At 53.9% G+C, this 17,075-nt stretch overlaps 1 protein-coding gene across 4 annotated transcripts in view; it reads left to right on the top strand.

Moving 5' to 3' along the window:
- The first annotated feature begins 498 nt into the window (after window positions 1–498).
- Window positions 499–17,075, top strand: part of SGSM1 (small G protein signaling modulator 1) — a 29,104-nt gene continuing 12,527 nt past the window's right edge. For 2 of the 4 annotated variants that reach the window (XM_042828875.1, XM_042828872.1), the window contains exons 1-13: window positions 499–530; window positions 624–667; window positions 5,948–6,023; window positions 10,179–10,341; window positions 11,000–11,152; window positions 11,657–11,724; window positions 12,000–12,145; window positions 12,557–12,688; window positions 13,196–13,320; window positions 14,617–14,684; window positions 15,106–15,269; window positions 15,664–15,793; window positions 16,793–16,972. In XM_042828875.1, coding sequence (XP_042684809.1) covers window positions 512–530; window positions 624–667; window positions 5,948–6,023; window positions 10,179–10,341; window positions 11,000–11,152; window positions 11,657–11,724; window positions 12,000–12,145; window positions 12,557–12,688; window positions 13,196–13,320; window positions 14,617–14,684; window positions 15,106–15,269; window positions 15,664–15,793; window positions 16,793–16,972 — 1,468 coding nt within the window. In that variant the 5' untranslated portion in view covers window positions 499–511. The remainder of the gene's footprint in view (window positions 531–623; window positions 668–5,947; window positions 6,024–10,178; window positions 10,342–10,999; window positions 11,153–11,656; window positions 11,725–11,999; window positions 12,146–12,556; window positions 12,689–13,195; window positions 13,321–14,616; window positions 14,685–15,105; window positions 15,270–15,663; window positions 15,794–16,792; window positions 16,973–17,075) is intronic. The other 2 variants (XM_042828874.1, XM_042828876.1) reach the window with 2 other exon arrangements.

Below are 17,075 nucleotides of genomic sequence, written 5' to 3'. Positions count from 1 at the left end.
GGCTGTGCGGGGCTGTGCGGGGCTGTGCGGGGCTGTGCGGGGCTGTGCGGGGCTGTGCGGGGAGAGGGCTTTGCCACATGGCCCAGAACACGAGGCACGGCCCCGTCTCCGTGTCACCCAGCCCCGTGGGTCGCTGCCCTGGCGCACACCGGGCTTGGGGCTGCTTGGTGGGAGGATTCCCCAAATGCGGGAGATGATGTGGATGGTGGGGATGGTGATCCTCGGGGAGCCGCAGGAACAGGGCCACGCTGCTCAGGGGACAAACAGCACCGCCGTCCCCACGGAAGGGATGAGCCCTGCGGAGGGCACGGCTCTGCCGGCCGTCACCGCACCGCACGGCCGGGCCGGGCTCGCACGGAGCCCCGCTCCACCGACGGCCGTCCCCGGGCGGTGCGCTGGGATTGGCGGCGCTCCCGGCCTCGGCTCCACCCCGGCGGGCGCGGTGGGCGGTGCGGACCCGATCGGCCCGGCCCGGCCCTCCGCCACTCTGCGGGCGCTGCGGAGCGCGGCTATGGCGGCGGCCCCGGCGGGTAGGGAAGGGCTGGGATGGGATTGGGGGCGGTGGCGGGTCGGGGGGCTGCGGGCCGGGCCGCGCTAACGGGGTTCTCCCCTTCTCCCCACAGAAGCGGAGACCCGGCAGCGGTTGCTGCGCACCGTCAAGAAGGAGGTGGGTGCGGGGATGCCGTCCCGCTGCCGTGCCCCGACCGGTCGTTCCGCTCGTGGGTGCGGGCGCAGCGCCGGGCGGTGCCGCCCTCGGGCAACGGGAACTCGGCGGTCCGGCCGTGCGCCGCGCCGGGCGGTGGGGCTGGGGGGCGGCCGTTCCCCGCGTGGGACACGTTGTGGAGACCCGGTGTGCCGCGGAGAACCGAGAGCATCCCTGGCCGCGGGCTGAGCCTGCAGGCCGGCTCTGCCGGGCGCTGGGTGCGTGCGGTGTTCTGTTCGTGAGCATCTGCGTGTATCCACGGTGGGTTCGAGGAAGCGGTGCTTCTCCTGGGAGCGAGCGGGGATGCTGACAGCGCTGCGTTTGTTCATCCAGACCCCTTCCCCACCTTTAATCCCGCGCCGGGCGTGGTGGCGAGCAATGCTACTCGTTGCCTTGACGACAGATATTAAACCAGCGAAAGGCTGTGACATTTCTTTAGCATCGTGGATGAAGCCGACATCTCGTTATTGCTGTCTGTCTGCGGCTCCTCCCGAGGCTGCAGGTGGGGATGGGGCTGCTGGGTGCACGGCTGGAGGAGGAGGAGGACGGAGCTTCTTTCTGCAGCCTGCTGGGCCTCAGTGGGCACTACTGATCTCCAGGAGCATCTTCCATGCTGGCAGCCGGTGCTGGGGTTCTCTCTGTGCACACGCTCTCTCTGTCTCTCCAGGGTCCCTATGTTTGAGGAAAGTGCCTAAAGGAGGAGTGCTGAGGGCTGTAATGTGCCCTTCTGGTAGCACAGGAGAGCTGTCTGCTGGCTCTTAATGGATCAGCTGTGCTGCACGGGTGGTTGGTGAATTCAGGTGGAGGTGAAGGAGTGAGGTAGGGCATGGGAAGAGCCGTTCTGCCCTGCTGAAATGCCACCAGTCCATGTGTCACTGTGTGACAACTACATCAGCAGGTGCCTCATAGCTGCCCTGTAGGGAGGGCAGTGCTGATGCAGAACAGTTTTCATAAAATCATAGAATGGCTTAAGTTGGAGGGGACCTGAAAGGTCAAGCAGTTCCCATTGCCATGGGCTGGGTGCTCCTCACCAAAACTCAGGCTGCCTTTAATACTCCAGGGATGGAGTGCCCACAGCCTCTCCTCCTGGGCAGTCTCACTGCTCTGGGCTCAGCTGCTGCTTTGCCACACAGCTGTGCTTGCCCCAGATTTTCTCCCAGCGCTGTGCTGCTGCCCTTGGCCCTGCAGGCAGGGCTGTTTGCATGCAGGCACACAGGTGCAGGGGTTCCATGTCAGACCCGTGCTCTGCATTCTTTGCTCTGTTAGGATTTAAAGAAAAAAAAAAACAACAACCCAAAACCAGGAAATGTGGTTCTGTAGGTTATGTATGGAACTGCAGCTTGGAGTGGTGGGGCGTTCTGTTGCCCATTCTCTGCTCGTTAAGCCCATTTTACACACGCTTTTGCTGTTTTATTTTCGTTTTCTTGCCCTTTTTTAGACTGACTTCAGGCTGAGTTGGGAGCCTGTGCAGCTTTTGGAGCAGTGCTAGGAAGTGCCAACTGCAGAAACCCTCCTTTTCTTTTCCCACCCCTTGCATTCTCACCCTTCACACAACTCCATATTCCCATCCCATCACACCAAGCCTGCTTTGCGTGCCCTCTGCTGTGGCGTTTTGGAATCTGATGGTGTTCCCATGTGCCAGTGAGCTCCACTGGGACTGGGAACAGCCACAGAGCACACTGGGGAAGCCACGCCACATCTGTAGCCCTGGGGCAACAGCAGAAGGAATAACATTGTGCTGGCAATGCCTGATGAGAGGAGATAGGTAAACAATAGAGGGAATTGTCCATAGCATTACAGTGAGCAAATGGACTCCAGCATTTGGTTGTTGCCATGGTTAATGCATTTTTATTTTGAAGAAGTCCTGCTCTGCAGTAGGTTTGTGGATTGCAGTGAGTTGGGCTGTCACTATCAATTTCGTGTGTGTGTGTGTGCCCATATGGTTATAATAAATCAAACTGATCTTGAAAGCTGCAAAATTGACTGTCTGTCAGCAGGCTGTAGGGGAGAAGTGGCAGGACGGTTTTCAGAGGAATTCTGTTTACTGTTATGCAGGAAAAGTAACATAAATCTTCTCTGGTTTTCTCTTAGAACCTTTATCAGATGGACTCCAACCCCCAAATATCCCAGATTGAATTTTTGACTGAAAATGTGTTTATTGCAACTGAGCTGGAAGGGATGCGTGTGGTTATTGAGACCAGCTCCAGTTGTCAATTGACTCTCAGCCTGCTTGCCAGCTCTTGTCCCATAGCCTTCCACCTATATGGGATGTACTGGTATGTAGCTGGGGTGGGCGCTGCTGTAGCTGCTCTCTGGTTCTGCTGCAGACATAACTACATCAGGCAGTGCCTCCTTCCACCCTCAGGTCAGCTCCTGCTGTGCAGGAGTGCTGTCTGCTTTGTGGCCAAGCACAGCAGCCCCTGAGAGCGGTGCTCCTGCAGGGTGGGTTCCTCCTTTGAGATGTGCACGCAGGGCTGTGCTCCCAAATGGCCACGGGGTCTGTGCCAGCCCCTTCATTCAGGTGCACAACAGAAAGTTGTGAATTAATTCCAGGTTATTAAGGTTTGAAGAATGGATGGCAGTCGCTGCCAGTGTCCTCGAGGCCAAATTGAAGAAGCGAGGCTTTGTGTGGCTTAGGCAGAAGGAAGATGCAGATGATAAGCTGTGAGTCTGTAATAAAAGACGGGCTCTCCAGCAGCACGGTCAGCCTGTTTGAAACATCCCTGTATCAGAAGTAAACAGGAGGCTTTAATGCCTCATTTCTCAATTGCCTGCATTGATCTCTTCTGAAAAGAGTATTACTGACTGCTGGGGGCCATTTTCTCTCCTTTTGAAGATAAAGGCACTGGTGTCTCATCCTCCAGCTGCTCCGGTTGGATTTCCTGCCCGGCACAAGGCAGCTCTGCTCCTCGATTCCTTCTCTTCTCCAGTGCTCAGGGAGATGAGGTCGGTGCTCCTTCCTCTTCCAGCTGCCAGATCTCCATTCTCATGCCACCATACACCTTGAGCACGTGGCCGTGTCCCGTAGCAGCTCAGGGCATGCATGCTTTGTGCAGAGCTGGGCACCAGGGCAAACCTTCAGGATCAGGCACTGAGAACAGAGACACAGCTGAAGTTCCTCCCAAAGCGTTGCGGTGTTGGCTGAGCGCGTGACAGCAGTGCCAACAGATGGCATGGAGGTTTGCATTTGACAAACACCACAGGAATAGCTCCAGCTATAGCGTGAGCTTCTGAGATCTTAAATTAGCGTGGCATGTATGGATTTGTGACTTAAACTTGATGAAGAAAGTCTGCTGCAAAGCGCTGTCTGCAAATACAAACCGCTGGGAACGCTCCCCTGCTTTAATATTGTGTCTGTTTCAGTAAGTGATCCCTTAGCACTGTGTAATACCTGAGAAGAGGCCGTGCTGCAGGGACCAACCCTGCATGAGGTATGGGGAACTGCTGCAGAGCTTAAGCAGAGCTTGTTCTTGGAATGGGACCTTGATTGAGTGAAGCAGTTAAAGGAATGGTGAGGTCACACCGAGGTCCCCCGTGTGGATGTGTTGCACCAAGGCTGATGGGGAGATGGGCTTTTTCAGTGCTAGGATTAACTTCCAAGCACGTCATCAGAGCAGAGAACGAGAAGGTGGCAGCTCGTGAGAGTTTGGCAAAGCAAACATGCAGAAAGCAAACAGAGTTTAGATTGGTGGAGCACCGCCTGCCCTGTGCTCACAGCTGGGAGCAGCATTCTGCTCCCATGGAGCATCCACAGCGTTCTGGGCTTTACCCACAGCTGCCCCACACATCCCTGTGTGGGCAGAGGGGATTGTTTTGTTTGAACGCTCTGTGCTCTGAGGCTCTCACTCCCAGGGTTTATTCCTCATGCAGCCACTCACATGTAGCCCTTTGCATTGGCCAAGTGTCCTTGTTGCAGTGCCCTTCCCACTTCTCTTCCTTTAAATACCTCTGATTTATGTGGCTCAGTGCAGTAACCTCAGTCAATACAGCGTTGTGGGTTCTTCGTCTTTTCCCTGCAGTGGGTAATTTTCCACTGTGCTGCATCTCCTGGCAGGACTTGTTTGTGGGTTGCTGCGCTGAGCTGGGTGCCCATCCAGGCTGAGGACCCCTTGTGCCACACAGCAGTGCTGAGCTGATGGCCCCTGCCCTGCAAGCACTGATGGGGTGAGCGGTGCAGCCCAGCGGTGGGATGGCAGCTGCCAAATACTTGGATATGCAGCTTCAACCTGAACCTGGTGGCTTGTTTGAAGTTTGGGATTTGGTTATGTACTGTGTGCATTGATTCCCAAGTGTTTCTCCCAGGTTGTGCTTTTCTGGGGTTTAAAATACGGATCCTTCGTTTGTGCTTTTGGATGATTCACTCAGAGATGGTTCCCCTGATAGTTCCCCATTACAATACCACAGAAGAAATTTCAGACCTAGAGTATTTCCCTGCTCTATTTGGGGGCTTTGGGGTATCTCTGGCCTGCCCATGCCCCCAGCAGGTGGTGACCAAGAGGGTTGGTTGCAGCTTTTGGTCACAGTGAGACTTTTTTCTTAAGCCATTTTCATAAAAGAACTTACTTTATTGGCCTGCCAGCCGTGCATAACTGGCCTTGATTTTATCCTCCTAAGGAGCTTTAATTCCCCCAACGAGGCCATTAGAAGCTTTTCAGCTGCAAGGTTTGCTTGGCCCAGCTCTTGACCTGCCCTTTTTTCTCTTTCTTTTGCCTTTAGAGAGAACATCTCAGTACTCCGAGCTGCTCACACTCCCACCTCTGCCCTGTGAGCCCTTTACCCTACATTTACCCCACATTTTCTGAAACCAAGGAGTGCAAAGCAGAGTGCTTGGGAGTAGACCTTCAAGATGACCCAGTTCCAAGCCCCTGCCATGGGCTGGGTGCCCCCCACCAGAGCAGGGCTCCATCCATGGCTTTGGGCACCTCTAAGGATGGGGCACCCACGTGGGTTACAATTTATTTTTCTTTCCCTAATTGTGTTCCTGATGTACGACATACGTGACAGCTTCCTTCTGATTAAGTCAGCTGAAATGAGTGCCTGGGATATGTCGTGAGCAACGCCTGGAGGGCAGCGCGATTGCATTGCCATGCAGAGGAGTTCCTGGTCACAGCTGGTGCTGGCTGATAGCTGACCCTGGCACTGCTGGGGTCCCTGTGTCCCACACAGGCCATTTTGTGCCCCAGGTCCTGCTCTGATCTGGGGGTGAAGCTCCACAACCCCTCTAAATGTCCGTTTGCTCAACAGGTGAAGCAGATCATGGAGGAGGCGGTGACGAGGAAGTTTGTGCACGAGGATAGCAGCCACATCATCTCCTTCTGTGGTGAGTGCCTGGGGGAGGCACTGCAGTCAAAATGAGGTTGTTCCTGCTGTTCTGAGCCTTCTGTGCAGCTCTGGTTAGCATGCACGCTGTACGCCCATCTGCCCCTTGGAGGCGGTCAGTGCTGGATGGGGTGGGTGAATGTCAGAGCTGTGCAGAACCCAATTAGCGTCAGCCTTGATAACAAGGGAGTGCTGCATGCTGTCAGATGGATGATTTTGATGGTGTGTGGGGAGTCCTGGGTCTGGAGCTGGCTCCTCGGTGCTGCTTGGGTGAGGACATTGCTCAGCTTTGTGGTGCGGGTGGGATGGAGCCAGGTGAGGGGCTGTGGGCAGACAGACAGCATTCGTCAGGCATGTGCTGTGTGTGTGTGTGTCCTTGTCAAGTGTTTACCCACTCACCCAGAGCTTGAGTGTGCTTTGGCAAAGTGCCTGGTGCCTCCACCTGCCTCTGCCTGCTGCCAGCGGCTGCTGCTTTGGGGAAAAAGCAGTGACCTCTATGGAAGAAGAGCAGGACCCCTGCTGCCTTCCCACCTGGCAGTTGGCTTGCACAACGGTGCTTTTATAGAATCAGGACTGCTTGAGTTGGAAGAGACCCTTAGAGGCCATCTGCTCCCACTGCCTGCAGTGCACAGGGACACCCATCCATCAGTGCCTATCGCCTTGTCCCCTGACCGTGGCTGTGTGCAGGGATGGGGCACCACCACCTCTCTGGGCACCCTGTGCAGTGCCTCACCGCCCATACTGTAAACAATTTTGTTTCTTATATTCCTTCTAAATCTCCCCAGGTGTTTTCTAGATGCTTTTCAATCTCTTTATAGTCCCTTCTCTCAGCAGCCTTAGGTGTAATGCAGCAGCAGTTGGCGTTACAATGGATGGTTTGTCAGAGCTGCTGCCCTGCTTGAAGGGAGCTTACAAGCTCCTGCTCCCTTCTAGGAGACCAACTTTTTACAGGGTCTGATGTTGCCAGGACAAGTGGGATAGTGTGAAACTAAAAGAGAGGAGATGTAGGTTTGGCATTATGATGACATTCTTTACTCAGAGGGCAGTGAGGCTCTGGCACAGGCTGCACAAAGTGCTGTGGTGCCCATCCCTGAAGATGCCCTTGGCCATGCATGGGCTCTGGGCAGCCAGCATACAACAGGGGTTGTAGCTGGGGAGGCTTTAAGGTCCTTTCCAACCCAAGTGATTCTATGGGAGAGCTGCTGCCAAGAGTTGGTGCAGAACCCAGCAGTGTCCTCAGCCTTGCAAGGTTCTTTAAAGCAAAAAGTGTGAAGCCCAGCCTTCCCAAAGAGCAAGCAGCTCCTCTTAGCTACATCTCAGCCTTGGGGCTTTCCCACATACGGGGCCATCCTGTGCCCACTGAGTGTGCTGTGACTGTCACTGCTCTGCAGGGCACTCAGCCACGCTCAGCTGTGCTTTGGCACAGCCCACAGCTGGGGCCGTGTGGCTGCTGCTGAGCAAAACGCTGCCGGCAGGGTGCAGAGGGGAAGCAGCCCTCCTCCATGCACAAACTGCTGAAGGGCAGCTTGCTAATTTGGAGCCCGGGAAATAAATGACAGAAGTGATGACGGCTCTGGAAGGAGTTGCTCCGGTAACTCGTTTAGCACCGTCGCCGCTGAGTGAGACCAGAGCATCTGTGTGCACACGCACAAAGCAGAAAGAGGGGCAGGCCGGGAGGTCTCCTTTTCTGTTTTGGAGAACAGAGGCTGCCTTCTTCCTTTTGTCCCAGGCCCTCGGATGGCATACAGCAGGTGATAGGTGGTGGGGTCTGTGTGCCTTTGTGTTCTGTCGACTGAAAGGCATCGAAAGAGCAGAGCAGGCTTCAAGGTGTGACTCATTCTCTGTTCTGTGCAGCACGAGGCTCTGCAGCCTGCAATTATTTATAGCCGCCTGCGGCACGGAGCTGAGGCACCCAGGCACCAGGACTTGTTGGTTCCTTCTGGTTCTTATTGATGCCACTGTGCTGCCACTGGGTGGTGGAAGGGCCAGGAGCCAGGCTGTGCTGCTCTCTAAATTGGATGCTTTGCTGCAGCTCTCGGTGAGCCGAGGGAGCTTATAAATAACCTCCTCTGCTGACAAGCAGAGCGTGCTCGAGCCTGGCTCTGGCTGAGCAGAGCTGCCCTTTCCTCTGGGGAGAGCTGCCTTCCTCGCAGGGCCCTCCTCATCCTCCCAGCCCTCTGCAGAGCCAACGTACCGCGAAGCCCTTGTGATGAGAGCAGTGGGCAGGCAGCAAAGGGCAGCTGCCCTCACTGGAAGCAGACAAACGCGAGCTGGCACCTGTCATGTTCACGCTGCCCTGGGAGCTGATGGGGGCCGGCGGCAGGGCTGGGGGCTGCCCGTGCCATGGGGCGCATTATGTGCATCAGTGCTGAGCTCACCTCTGTGCTCAGCCACCGAGCGGGTTGGAAGTGTGCTCAGGAGCTCTGACAGCTCTGCAGTCTTTGGGTGCAGCCAGAGCACCCGTGCCATTCTCTGTGGTAGGCCATGCCCTTAGGGGTGGGCAGAGCGAATGTTAGCAGTGGGGGCAGAAGGAAATAATGAACCGGGCTCCAAAAATGACGAGGTTAGAAAAGAAAACGCTGTTACTCTTCTGTTTAATTCTGTTTAACTGGGCAAGTTGCACTTAGTTTGTGTGCTTGAGCTTCTGAGCCCTGGGGAGAGCACAGGGAGTTTCCCCTGCATAGTCTGCACTCTCTCAGCAGGAGCAGTGTTTGCAGAGGTTCTGGGTATGGCACTGAGGATGGATGCTGGGTGCTCTGTGCTGCTGTAGTACTTCAGGTGCTCTGTGTGCTGCTCCCTAGGTGGTAGCAGCGCGTGCTGCACTGGCAATGATGTGAGCAAGGCAATCTGCTGGCTTTCCTGTGCAAGCACAATTGCTCTGACTTGCCTGCTGGAAACTCAGAGCAGAACTGACTGTGCCAAGCAGGGGCAGCCCAGAGGTTAGGCTCAACGTTCATAGGGCTTTTCTGCTTGTGATTCTGCTTCCAGCTGGCTCCCAACCTACTTGGCAGAGCTGGGTGCCCACTGCTCCACCCTGCACAAGGCTGGGACCTGCCTGAACTTCGGGGAGATGCCCCCTGGGCACTGCACAGTGCCTGGGTGTGGGCTCAGGCAGGGAGGGCTGTTTGTATCTGCCACTTACGTTTCAGCCACGTAGTGCAGAATAAATGATGGATGTGGGATGGAATGATTTGGGTGCTTGTCAGGAGGGAGGAGTTGCCTTGCCATTGGCGGTTGGCTCTGCAAACAGTGCTCTGGGACAGGTGGGAAGATCTATGCACGCTGTTTGCAGTGTGTCTGGGCTTCAAGGAACGTCTGTGCAGGGCTTTATTTAAACACAGGGCACTCATGCAACTGCTCCCAGAGGCTGCTTTGGGTGAGCAGGGCTTGGCTTTCCAAGCGAGAGGTGCATCAGCTGCGGGAGGCTAGGCATGTTGGCTGTGCAGCATGAAGCAGGGTGCTGACATGTCAGGGAGCTGCTTGGCACAGCCACATCCATCACCCGTGGGGCCAAGAGATTTCTGCAGTGCTTTGATCTGATGGAATAAGTCTGTGTCTGACTCCAGACATCGACCCTGAGCCCTCCCAGGGGGCTCTGGCAGGCACACTGCCAGTGCTGTTGTGTCCATATGCATCCTTCTGTGCAGCTGCTGCCTGGGCAGCAGAGCTGGGTGCCTCAACCACACTGCTTGCAAGGGAGAGCTGAGCTGCCTTCAGCAGGGCCCTTCAAAGTGCCCAGGAGGTGATGCACAGGGGCTCACAGTGACCCTGGATCCACTGCAGCAGGCACTTGCATCTTGGCATACCTGCAGTTCATGTTTTCTTGTGTCAAACTGCTCCTTTTGCCCAAATTAGCTGAACCAACCTCTTTTTTTTTTTTTCTTTCTTTTTTTTTTTTTCCAAAACTAAAATAATCTCTCTGTACAGTCAGCAGAACTGATAGGCAGAAAGACAGACCATATGAACTGCATGCTGTTTTGGGTAAATAACATCTGGGTACCTTAACCTTCCTTCTGCTGAGACAGGAACAGAATACGACATTGGTTTCCTCTTGGGAAATGTCTCTGCTGTGCCGTGAGGTTATGGATGCAGCAGGGGACAGGCAGTGGTGATGTGGGAGCTCTGCTGCTTCACTAATGAGTTTGCTCTGTTGCAGCTGCTGTGGAAGCGTGTGTCCTGTATGGGCTGAAGCGCAGGGCGGCAGGATTCCTGCGCAGCAACAAAATAGCAGCTCTGTTCATGAAGGTGGGCAAGAGCTTTCCTCCTGCAGAGGAGCTTTGCAAGAAGGTGCAAGACCTGGAGCAGCTCATTGAGAACGCGTAAGGCAACAGCGTGGCTGCTGTCCCACAGGCTGCCTGCATGTTGGCATGGGGGTGCTTAGTTTGAGCACAGCTGTGGATTGCAGTGTCCACCTTGAGTCTCCATAGGACAACTTGCTCTTGCAGTGGAGCAGAGTCCTTCCCCGGGCTTTTAATATCTTGAGTGAACTGCTTGGTTCTCTGGGAGGTGGTGAGTTGTGGTTCTTCCTTTCTCTGCCCTTTGTGTTGTGCTGTAGGGACAGTTACACACATCAGCTCCTGAGCTGTCAGGGTTTATGGAGCAGTGCATTAAGCCAACTGGAACCCAGTGTGGTTTGCTTTGCTGTACAGGGCCATAACCTGCAGTAATTCAACCTCTGTTTAAGTGTGGCTTACTCATCCTTGGACAGGACCCAGGGAGATGGATGGAGCAGCCACCTGGGGGCAGGAATCTTTCAGCTGTGCTGAAACAAGCTGCTTTGCTTATGAACTGCTGTACTTGGGCACCAGTGGGAAGCAGTGGGACTCTGCTGGGGCAGAGACTTGTTCTAGGGCGCCTTTAGAGCTGGAAACAGATTTAGGGAAGGCAGTTTTCAGATACAGCTGTGGGCCTTTTGGGATAGGGGATGGGACAGATGAAAGGAGCTGTCTCTGATGTTGTTGCCTTCTGCCTCCACAGACGAAATCAAGTCCAGAGCATCCCAGAGAATGTGCGCAAGATGCCAAAGCTGCCCAACCTGTCTCCTCAGGCCATCAAGCACCTCTGGATCCGCACAGCCCTCTTTGACAAGGTCTTGGATAAAATCGTGCATTACTTAGTAGAGAACAGCAGGTGAGTGCTGGCATCAGCCAATGTTTTAGCCTTGCAGCTTGTTCCAGTCTTGCTGGAGGTGCTGCTGGTTGAGATGCATCCAGGTGGGCTGGAGAAGTCACTCTGTGCCAGTTGTGTCACTCTGTTCCCAGCACAGGGACTCCAGCTGCTGCTGGCCAGCCCTCTGTGCTCCCTAAAAAGGACAGGACATGCTTGCTCTGCTGGTGTTGTGGAGCACGTTGTCCTTGTCTTCTGGGAGCTGTGTGCTGAGGTGTCCTGTCCTGGTGAAGTGGACAGCCCCAGGAAGGTTTTGTTAGTGCATAGTGATGCTTGCATTGTGCTGCAGGAGGGCATCCCCCAGGAATTTCTTAGCTAGTAGGAACAGCCTCTAATGGGCTCCTCACCATCAGGGAGGGAGACAGACAGAGGAGGGCATTACAGTGCTTTCGAACCTCAGTCTCTGTTGTTCAGCTCTTCCAGGGGGCTGAAATGCTACAGCATGCCGCTCTTTTTCATTTCTTCTAGTAAATACTATGAGAAAGAAGCTCTCCTGATGGATCCTGTGGATGGACCGATTCTTGCATCTTTGTTGGGTAACACTTCCCTCTTACCCTGTTCAGTACCTTACTTCCCAAACCTGAGATGTTGGTTCTGTGATCCCAATTCAATGAACTTTTTTGTAAGCACTTCAAAAAACTGATCAGCTCTGGATGGGCAGAACCACTTCTGAGTTCTTTGCTGCTCTCACGTGGTGCAGCAATGTGTGCTGAGCCCTGTGCTTACCCTGCTCGGGGATGCTGGGCTCCAGTGACCTGAGCAGTGGAATAACACTGATGAATTCCTCGTGTCTGTGTTTTTCTTTGTGCAGTGGGGCCCTGCGCTCTGGAGTACACCAAGATGAAGACAGCTGACCACTTCTGGACAGACCCTTCTGCTGATGAGTTGGTGCAGCGGCACCGCATCCACAGCTCACACTGCCGCCAGGACTCGCCCACCAAGCGCCCGGCGCTCTGTGTGAGTGGATGTGGGGCAGCCCCACAGCTCCCTCTCTGATAATACAGGGTGGAAACGTGGAGATAATTCACATCTTCAAGCCAGGAGTGCTGTCAGTGTGGGCTGTGGAGATTGTGGGTGTGCTGGACCAATGTGGCATTGCATCGTTGGGTCTCTTTGGGAGCAGCGTGGATGAGCTGTAAGAGAAGGCAGCTGAAGTCTGTTTGGTTTATTGCATACAGAGCACACTGCTGGGGCTTCTGTGAGCTGAATCGAGCTTGGCCAGAGCCAGGAATCCTCTTGGAGGATGCACAGGGAGGGAGATCTATCAGGGAGTTTCACGAGTGAGGAGGGAATGAGCTTTCAAGAAAAGCTGTTAGAAACGAGGAGGTGTCCACGCTTAGCTCCCCTCTGTTGGTGGATCTCTTCCAGATTCAGAAGAGGCATTCGAGTGGCAGTATGGATGACCGGCCATCGCTGTCTGCCAGGGACTACGTGGAGTCCCTGCACCAGAACTCCCGAGCCACGCTCCTCTACGGCAAAAACAACGTCCTGGTGCAGCCAGTGAGTACTGAGTGGGGCTAACGCTGCCCTCCTGCCCCACCACATGGCTCTGCCCCATGTTGCTCTGTGATGGGGAAGAGGACAGACTCATTTCTTGTCTGGGAAGACAGTGATTGAACTGTCTTAGTTGAGGTCCTGGCGATACAAATCCTTCCAACCAAATGGAAGAGTTTTGGCTAGAAGCAGGCTTCTTTCCCTGCCCTCTATTAATGGGAGGCTGCAAAAAACTCTCTTCCTGTCTCTTTTTGCTTACTATATTCTAAGAAATGAAGTTAAAACTGCTTAGGCAAGGCCGTCAGGCTTGTCCCAGCTGGGTTCTCAGCACTTTTCCAAGCCTGAGGTGTCCTGCTGTCTGCTAGGCTTTTTGTAGGCCCACTGTGGCTCCTTGCTCTTGGTGGGCAGACTGTGCTCCAGGTGTGGGTCAGCCCTGGAAGGCACGAGGTGGTGGTGCTTGCTTCTGGTGCCATCCAGCTCTCAACTCTCTCTCTCTGCATTTCCCTTCTCAAGAGAGATGATATGGAGGCCATCCCAGGCTATTTGTCCCTTCACCAAACTGCTGACATCATGGCACTGAAGTGGACCCCCAACCAGCTGATGAATGGCTCCGTGGGGGATCTGGACTACGAGAAGAGGTGACTCGACTTCTCAGTGTGCTCAAATGGGGCAGAAGGGCCAAAGGTTCTCATGGGTTTTGTGGTGGTGGGGGATGCTGTGGATGCAGCCCATCTCTGCTGGGAATGTTCAGCAAGGTAACTGGAGAAGGTTCTAAAAGATGCCCAGCGGTGTGATTTGTCGTTCTCCTCTGTTGTTGGTTAAACTGGGAAAGTGAGAAGCTCCTAAATAAGGAAGGGTATCTGCAGACATGATCAGTTCCTGGATAATAATGGAAAGGGTAACAGAGTGGGTTCCATTTTGTAGTGCTGTCTCAGCTGATCCTCGGTGCAGGTGTTCCAAATCCCTCTGATTTAACAGAGCCCTTGGGGTTCATTCCTCCAGCTGAGGACTGCTCAGGAGACAAACACATGAGCTGAGCAGCACATTACCATGCCCTTTGCCTGAGGTTGCATTATGGGCTGCTGGCATTTCTCCTGATAGCTGCATTCTTTTAACTTAACTGCTGAGTCATGGCAGGTCCCAGTTTGCCTCTAAGGAAAAGAAAAAAACAGGCAACAAAAACAAAACAAAGCAAATCCTCCAGGAAAGCTGCAGCATTTAGAACATCCTTCCTTTGTCCTGGGGTAAAGATCTTCAACAAAACTTGCTGACTTGTTTATTCTCAATTCTAGCATTCTGGGTTTTGTTTACCTCTGTTCTTTTCATCTCCTCTTTGTTCTTGGCACCTGGGCCATTCCCTTATACCTGGTACCTTCCCCCTAAAATGCTGTTTCCATCTCAACACTACTTTTCTGGGTTTTTGACTCAGGCATCAGCCTAAGCTCTACTACATCCCAGTGTCCAGATGTGGCCACGGAGGAGAGGAGTCAGATGGCAAAGCACAAACCTACAAGAAGTGACATCTTACCTTCCATGTGTTTTGTGAGCCGTACTTTAACACCTTCATTTGAAGCACTATTTTGGTAAAGTGACAGATGAACCAAATCCATTTTCACCTTTGAAACAGCACAGGTTGCTGGGGTTTATTTCCATTCCCTTGGGTACAGGAGCTGGGCAGAACTGTGGCCCAGGCTTGAGCTGCACTGTTCTGGGCTGGATTTGCCCTCACTGAGCAGCAGGGGCAGTAATTGGTTCTGGAAGGAAGCTGCCTCTTCCTCTGTGGCCTGGTGACACTCACACTGCTGCTGGGACTCGTCTTTTCTGTAGCTTCCCCCAGTGTCAGGATAGCTGGAGGCAGGATTTGGAGCTGCAGTGAAGAGAAGCAGAGCCTGATGCATGCCTGAACTAAAGCTTGCTCTCTTTCTCTGTTCCAGTGTGTACTGGGACTATGCCATGACTATTCGCCTGGAGGAGATCGTCTATTTGCACTGCCACCAGCAAGGTAAGGCCAGAGCAGGGGCTGCTGGGGCTGTTATCACCTTGGCATTGGCACACAGGGATGTGCCTGTGTGGGGATGGAATGTTTCCATTCAGCTCCAGGGCGGACGTCAGGAGCTCTGGGTTGTCGCTGCTCTGTAAATGCTTCTAGGAAATCCTTTAAATCAGGTCCTGGTTGTGGTGCTTGGCTGGAGAGGGCTCCCTGTAGAGCAGTGCTCTGTGGTTTCGAGGGTTTGATCTCCCAGGCAGTTTCTTCAGGGCTTGCAATGGACCTAGGAAAGAATCCAAGCAAGGATTGAAAAATCTTTGTTTTGCATGCCAGAAAGACAATTCCCTGAGCTTTCTTGCCTGCTTTCTGCATTTTTGGCTGGTCATGTTTCCCTCATTCATGTGTGTCTTCTCTCTGCTGTCCCTGTTGCTAATAGTAGACAGCGGTGGAACGGTTGTCTTGGTGAGCCAGGATGGGATCCAGAGGCCTCCGCTGCGGTTCCCCAGAGGAGGGCACTTGCTGCAGTTCCTGTCCTGCCTGGAGAACGGCCTCCTGCCCCACGGGCAGCTGGACCCACCGCTCTGGTCCCAGCGGGGAAAGGTAGGCGCACAGAGCTGGGCTTCTTCCCTGAACCCGTGCTTGGGGGGGTTTCCTGCTGGCCGGCCCCTTGGGATGTTTCTCAGAGCAGCTCTGCTGCCCGGTGTGACTGGAGGCTGCGTTTCAAACAGCACCTCATGCACCCTCCTCAGTCAAACCAGAAAAAGCGGGATGTGTTGGTCTGGTTCTCGTGGACCTTGCCATGCAGTACTGTGTGCGTAGAAGGGATGTGTAGATATGTGTTCTCTGCTCGATCCAAAGACTGCTCCAGCACAGAGAACATGCAGGCATCCCCCAGGCTAACAGAGCGCTCTGGCTGGGCAGCAGCGAGGCAGCGAGGCAGCGTCGCACTGCCCTGCACGGTGGGGCTTTGTGAAGAGCAGGTTTTGTTCTGTAGGGGAAGGTGTTTCCCAGGCTGAGGAAACGAAGTCCCCAGGGCTCCTCCGAGTCTGCGTCTGACAAGGAAGATGACGAAGCCACAGATTATGTTTTCAGAATAATCTACCCGGGGACACAGTCTGAATTTGGTGAGTGCATTGGCAGGGAGCGTTTTGGGTGGGTTGTACCTGGTGTATGAGCGAGCGCTGGTGGGCACACAGTGCAAATCACACCAGGGAGGAGTTCCAGAGGAACAGGCTTTGCTTGTAGCATTTAATTGTCATGTGTTTTTATACCTTCCACTTGCCATGGAAAGCTTAGTTTCTGCAGTCCTGCACGTTATTTCAGCAGCAGGCTTCCCTTTGGTCGTGTTTTCTTCCTCCTTCCAGGAAATGGGTGTCTGAATGGGGTCATTTTTCATCATGACACGACCACAGGGCTGATTCTCCTCTTGCTCCCACCAGGCCAAGTGCTGGTGCTGTGTTGCATCCAGCCGTATTCCTTCCAGCACACAGGGCAGAGGCAGCAGATCTCTGTGTGCTGCCAGGGTTGGCCCACCTGCCTTCACCTCCAAACACCCCCAGCAGGGAATGGATGCTGCTGGAGTCACCAGACCAGAAACCTCTCTCTTGATGTCCAGCTGTGAAGGATCAGAACAGTGTGCTTGGCTGCAGTGCTGTGCATTTGTCTTCACTGTTCTGTAGCAAAACACCTTCATGGGTCTCTGGAAGCATCGTAGATGGCTTTGTGAATGGGAGAAACAAAAATGTAACAGAAAGCTATGAAATTTGATCAAAATCTCATTCCATACTTTTGAGGCTAGCAGGGGGCAGTCGTATTTCCTGCCTCATCCCTGCAGATGATGAGCTTTTTCTGCCTTTGGCTGACTAACACAACCCAGTGAGTCAGATAAAAATCAAATTGAGGTTAAAATAGCTGGAGCTTCCTTTTGATCTACCCCTTAAAATTCTATGCTGGGGGCCAAATTTTCTGTTAAATGAGTTGTTGCTATCACCTCAGATGGCGTCATCAGTCTGTGCACTTCCTACAGATTTTCCCAGAGGGAAGTGGAACTGCATCAGTTCTTTCTCCTCTGCGAATTCTTTCCTGCTTTCATTTGTGCCCCTGTCCTGTCTCTGTGTCTCTAGTTACCATTAATGGTCATTTCCATCCATTCCTTGCGTCTGTGATCTCCATCACTGCTGGGAGAGGGAAGGTGGTGAGGACTCCAGCTGCAAGCAAGGCGGTGGTGATCCACAAATGGTCTCCAGTTCTCTCCACTGTGGCCCAGCCCCCCCTGGCAGCTCGGGGAGCAGCTCAGCATCAGTGTAATGCAGCTGTCATCATGTCTGTGCGATGCTCGCTGTGTTGTCACTTGGCAATTCCTGCAGAAGTGTTCTGTGTCACTGACCCATCAGCTCCTGCTCAGTG

The sequence above is a fragment of the Centrocercus urophasianus genome, unplaced genomic scaffold, assembly GCF_019232065.1.
Source record: "Centrocercus urophasianus isolate 14NV4802_14NV808 unplaced genomic scaffold, USGS_Curo_1.0 seq_30, whole genome shotgun sequence".
Lineage (NCBI taxonomy): Eukaryota > Metazoa > Chordata > Aves > Galliformes > Phasianidae > Centrocercus > Centrocercus urophasianus.
The sequence above is the reverse complement of the archived record's forward strand: the minus strand, read 5'-3'. Positions and strand labels throughout refer to the sequence as shown.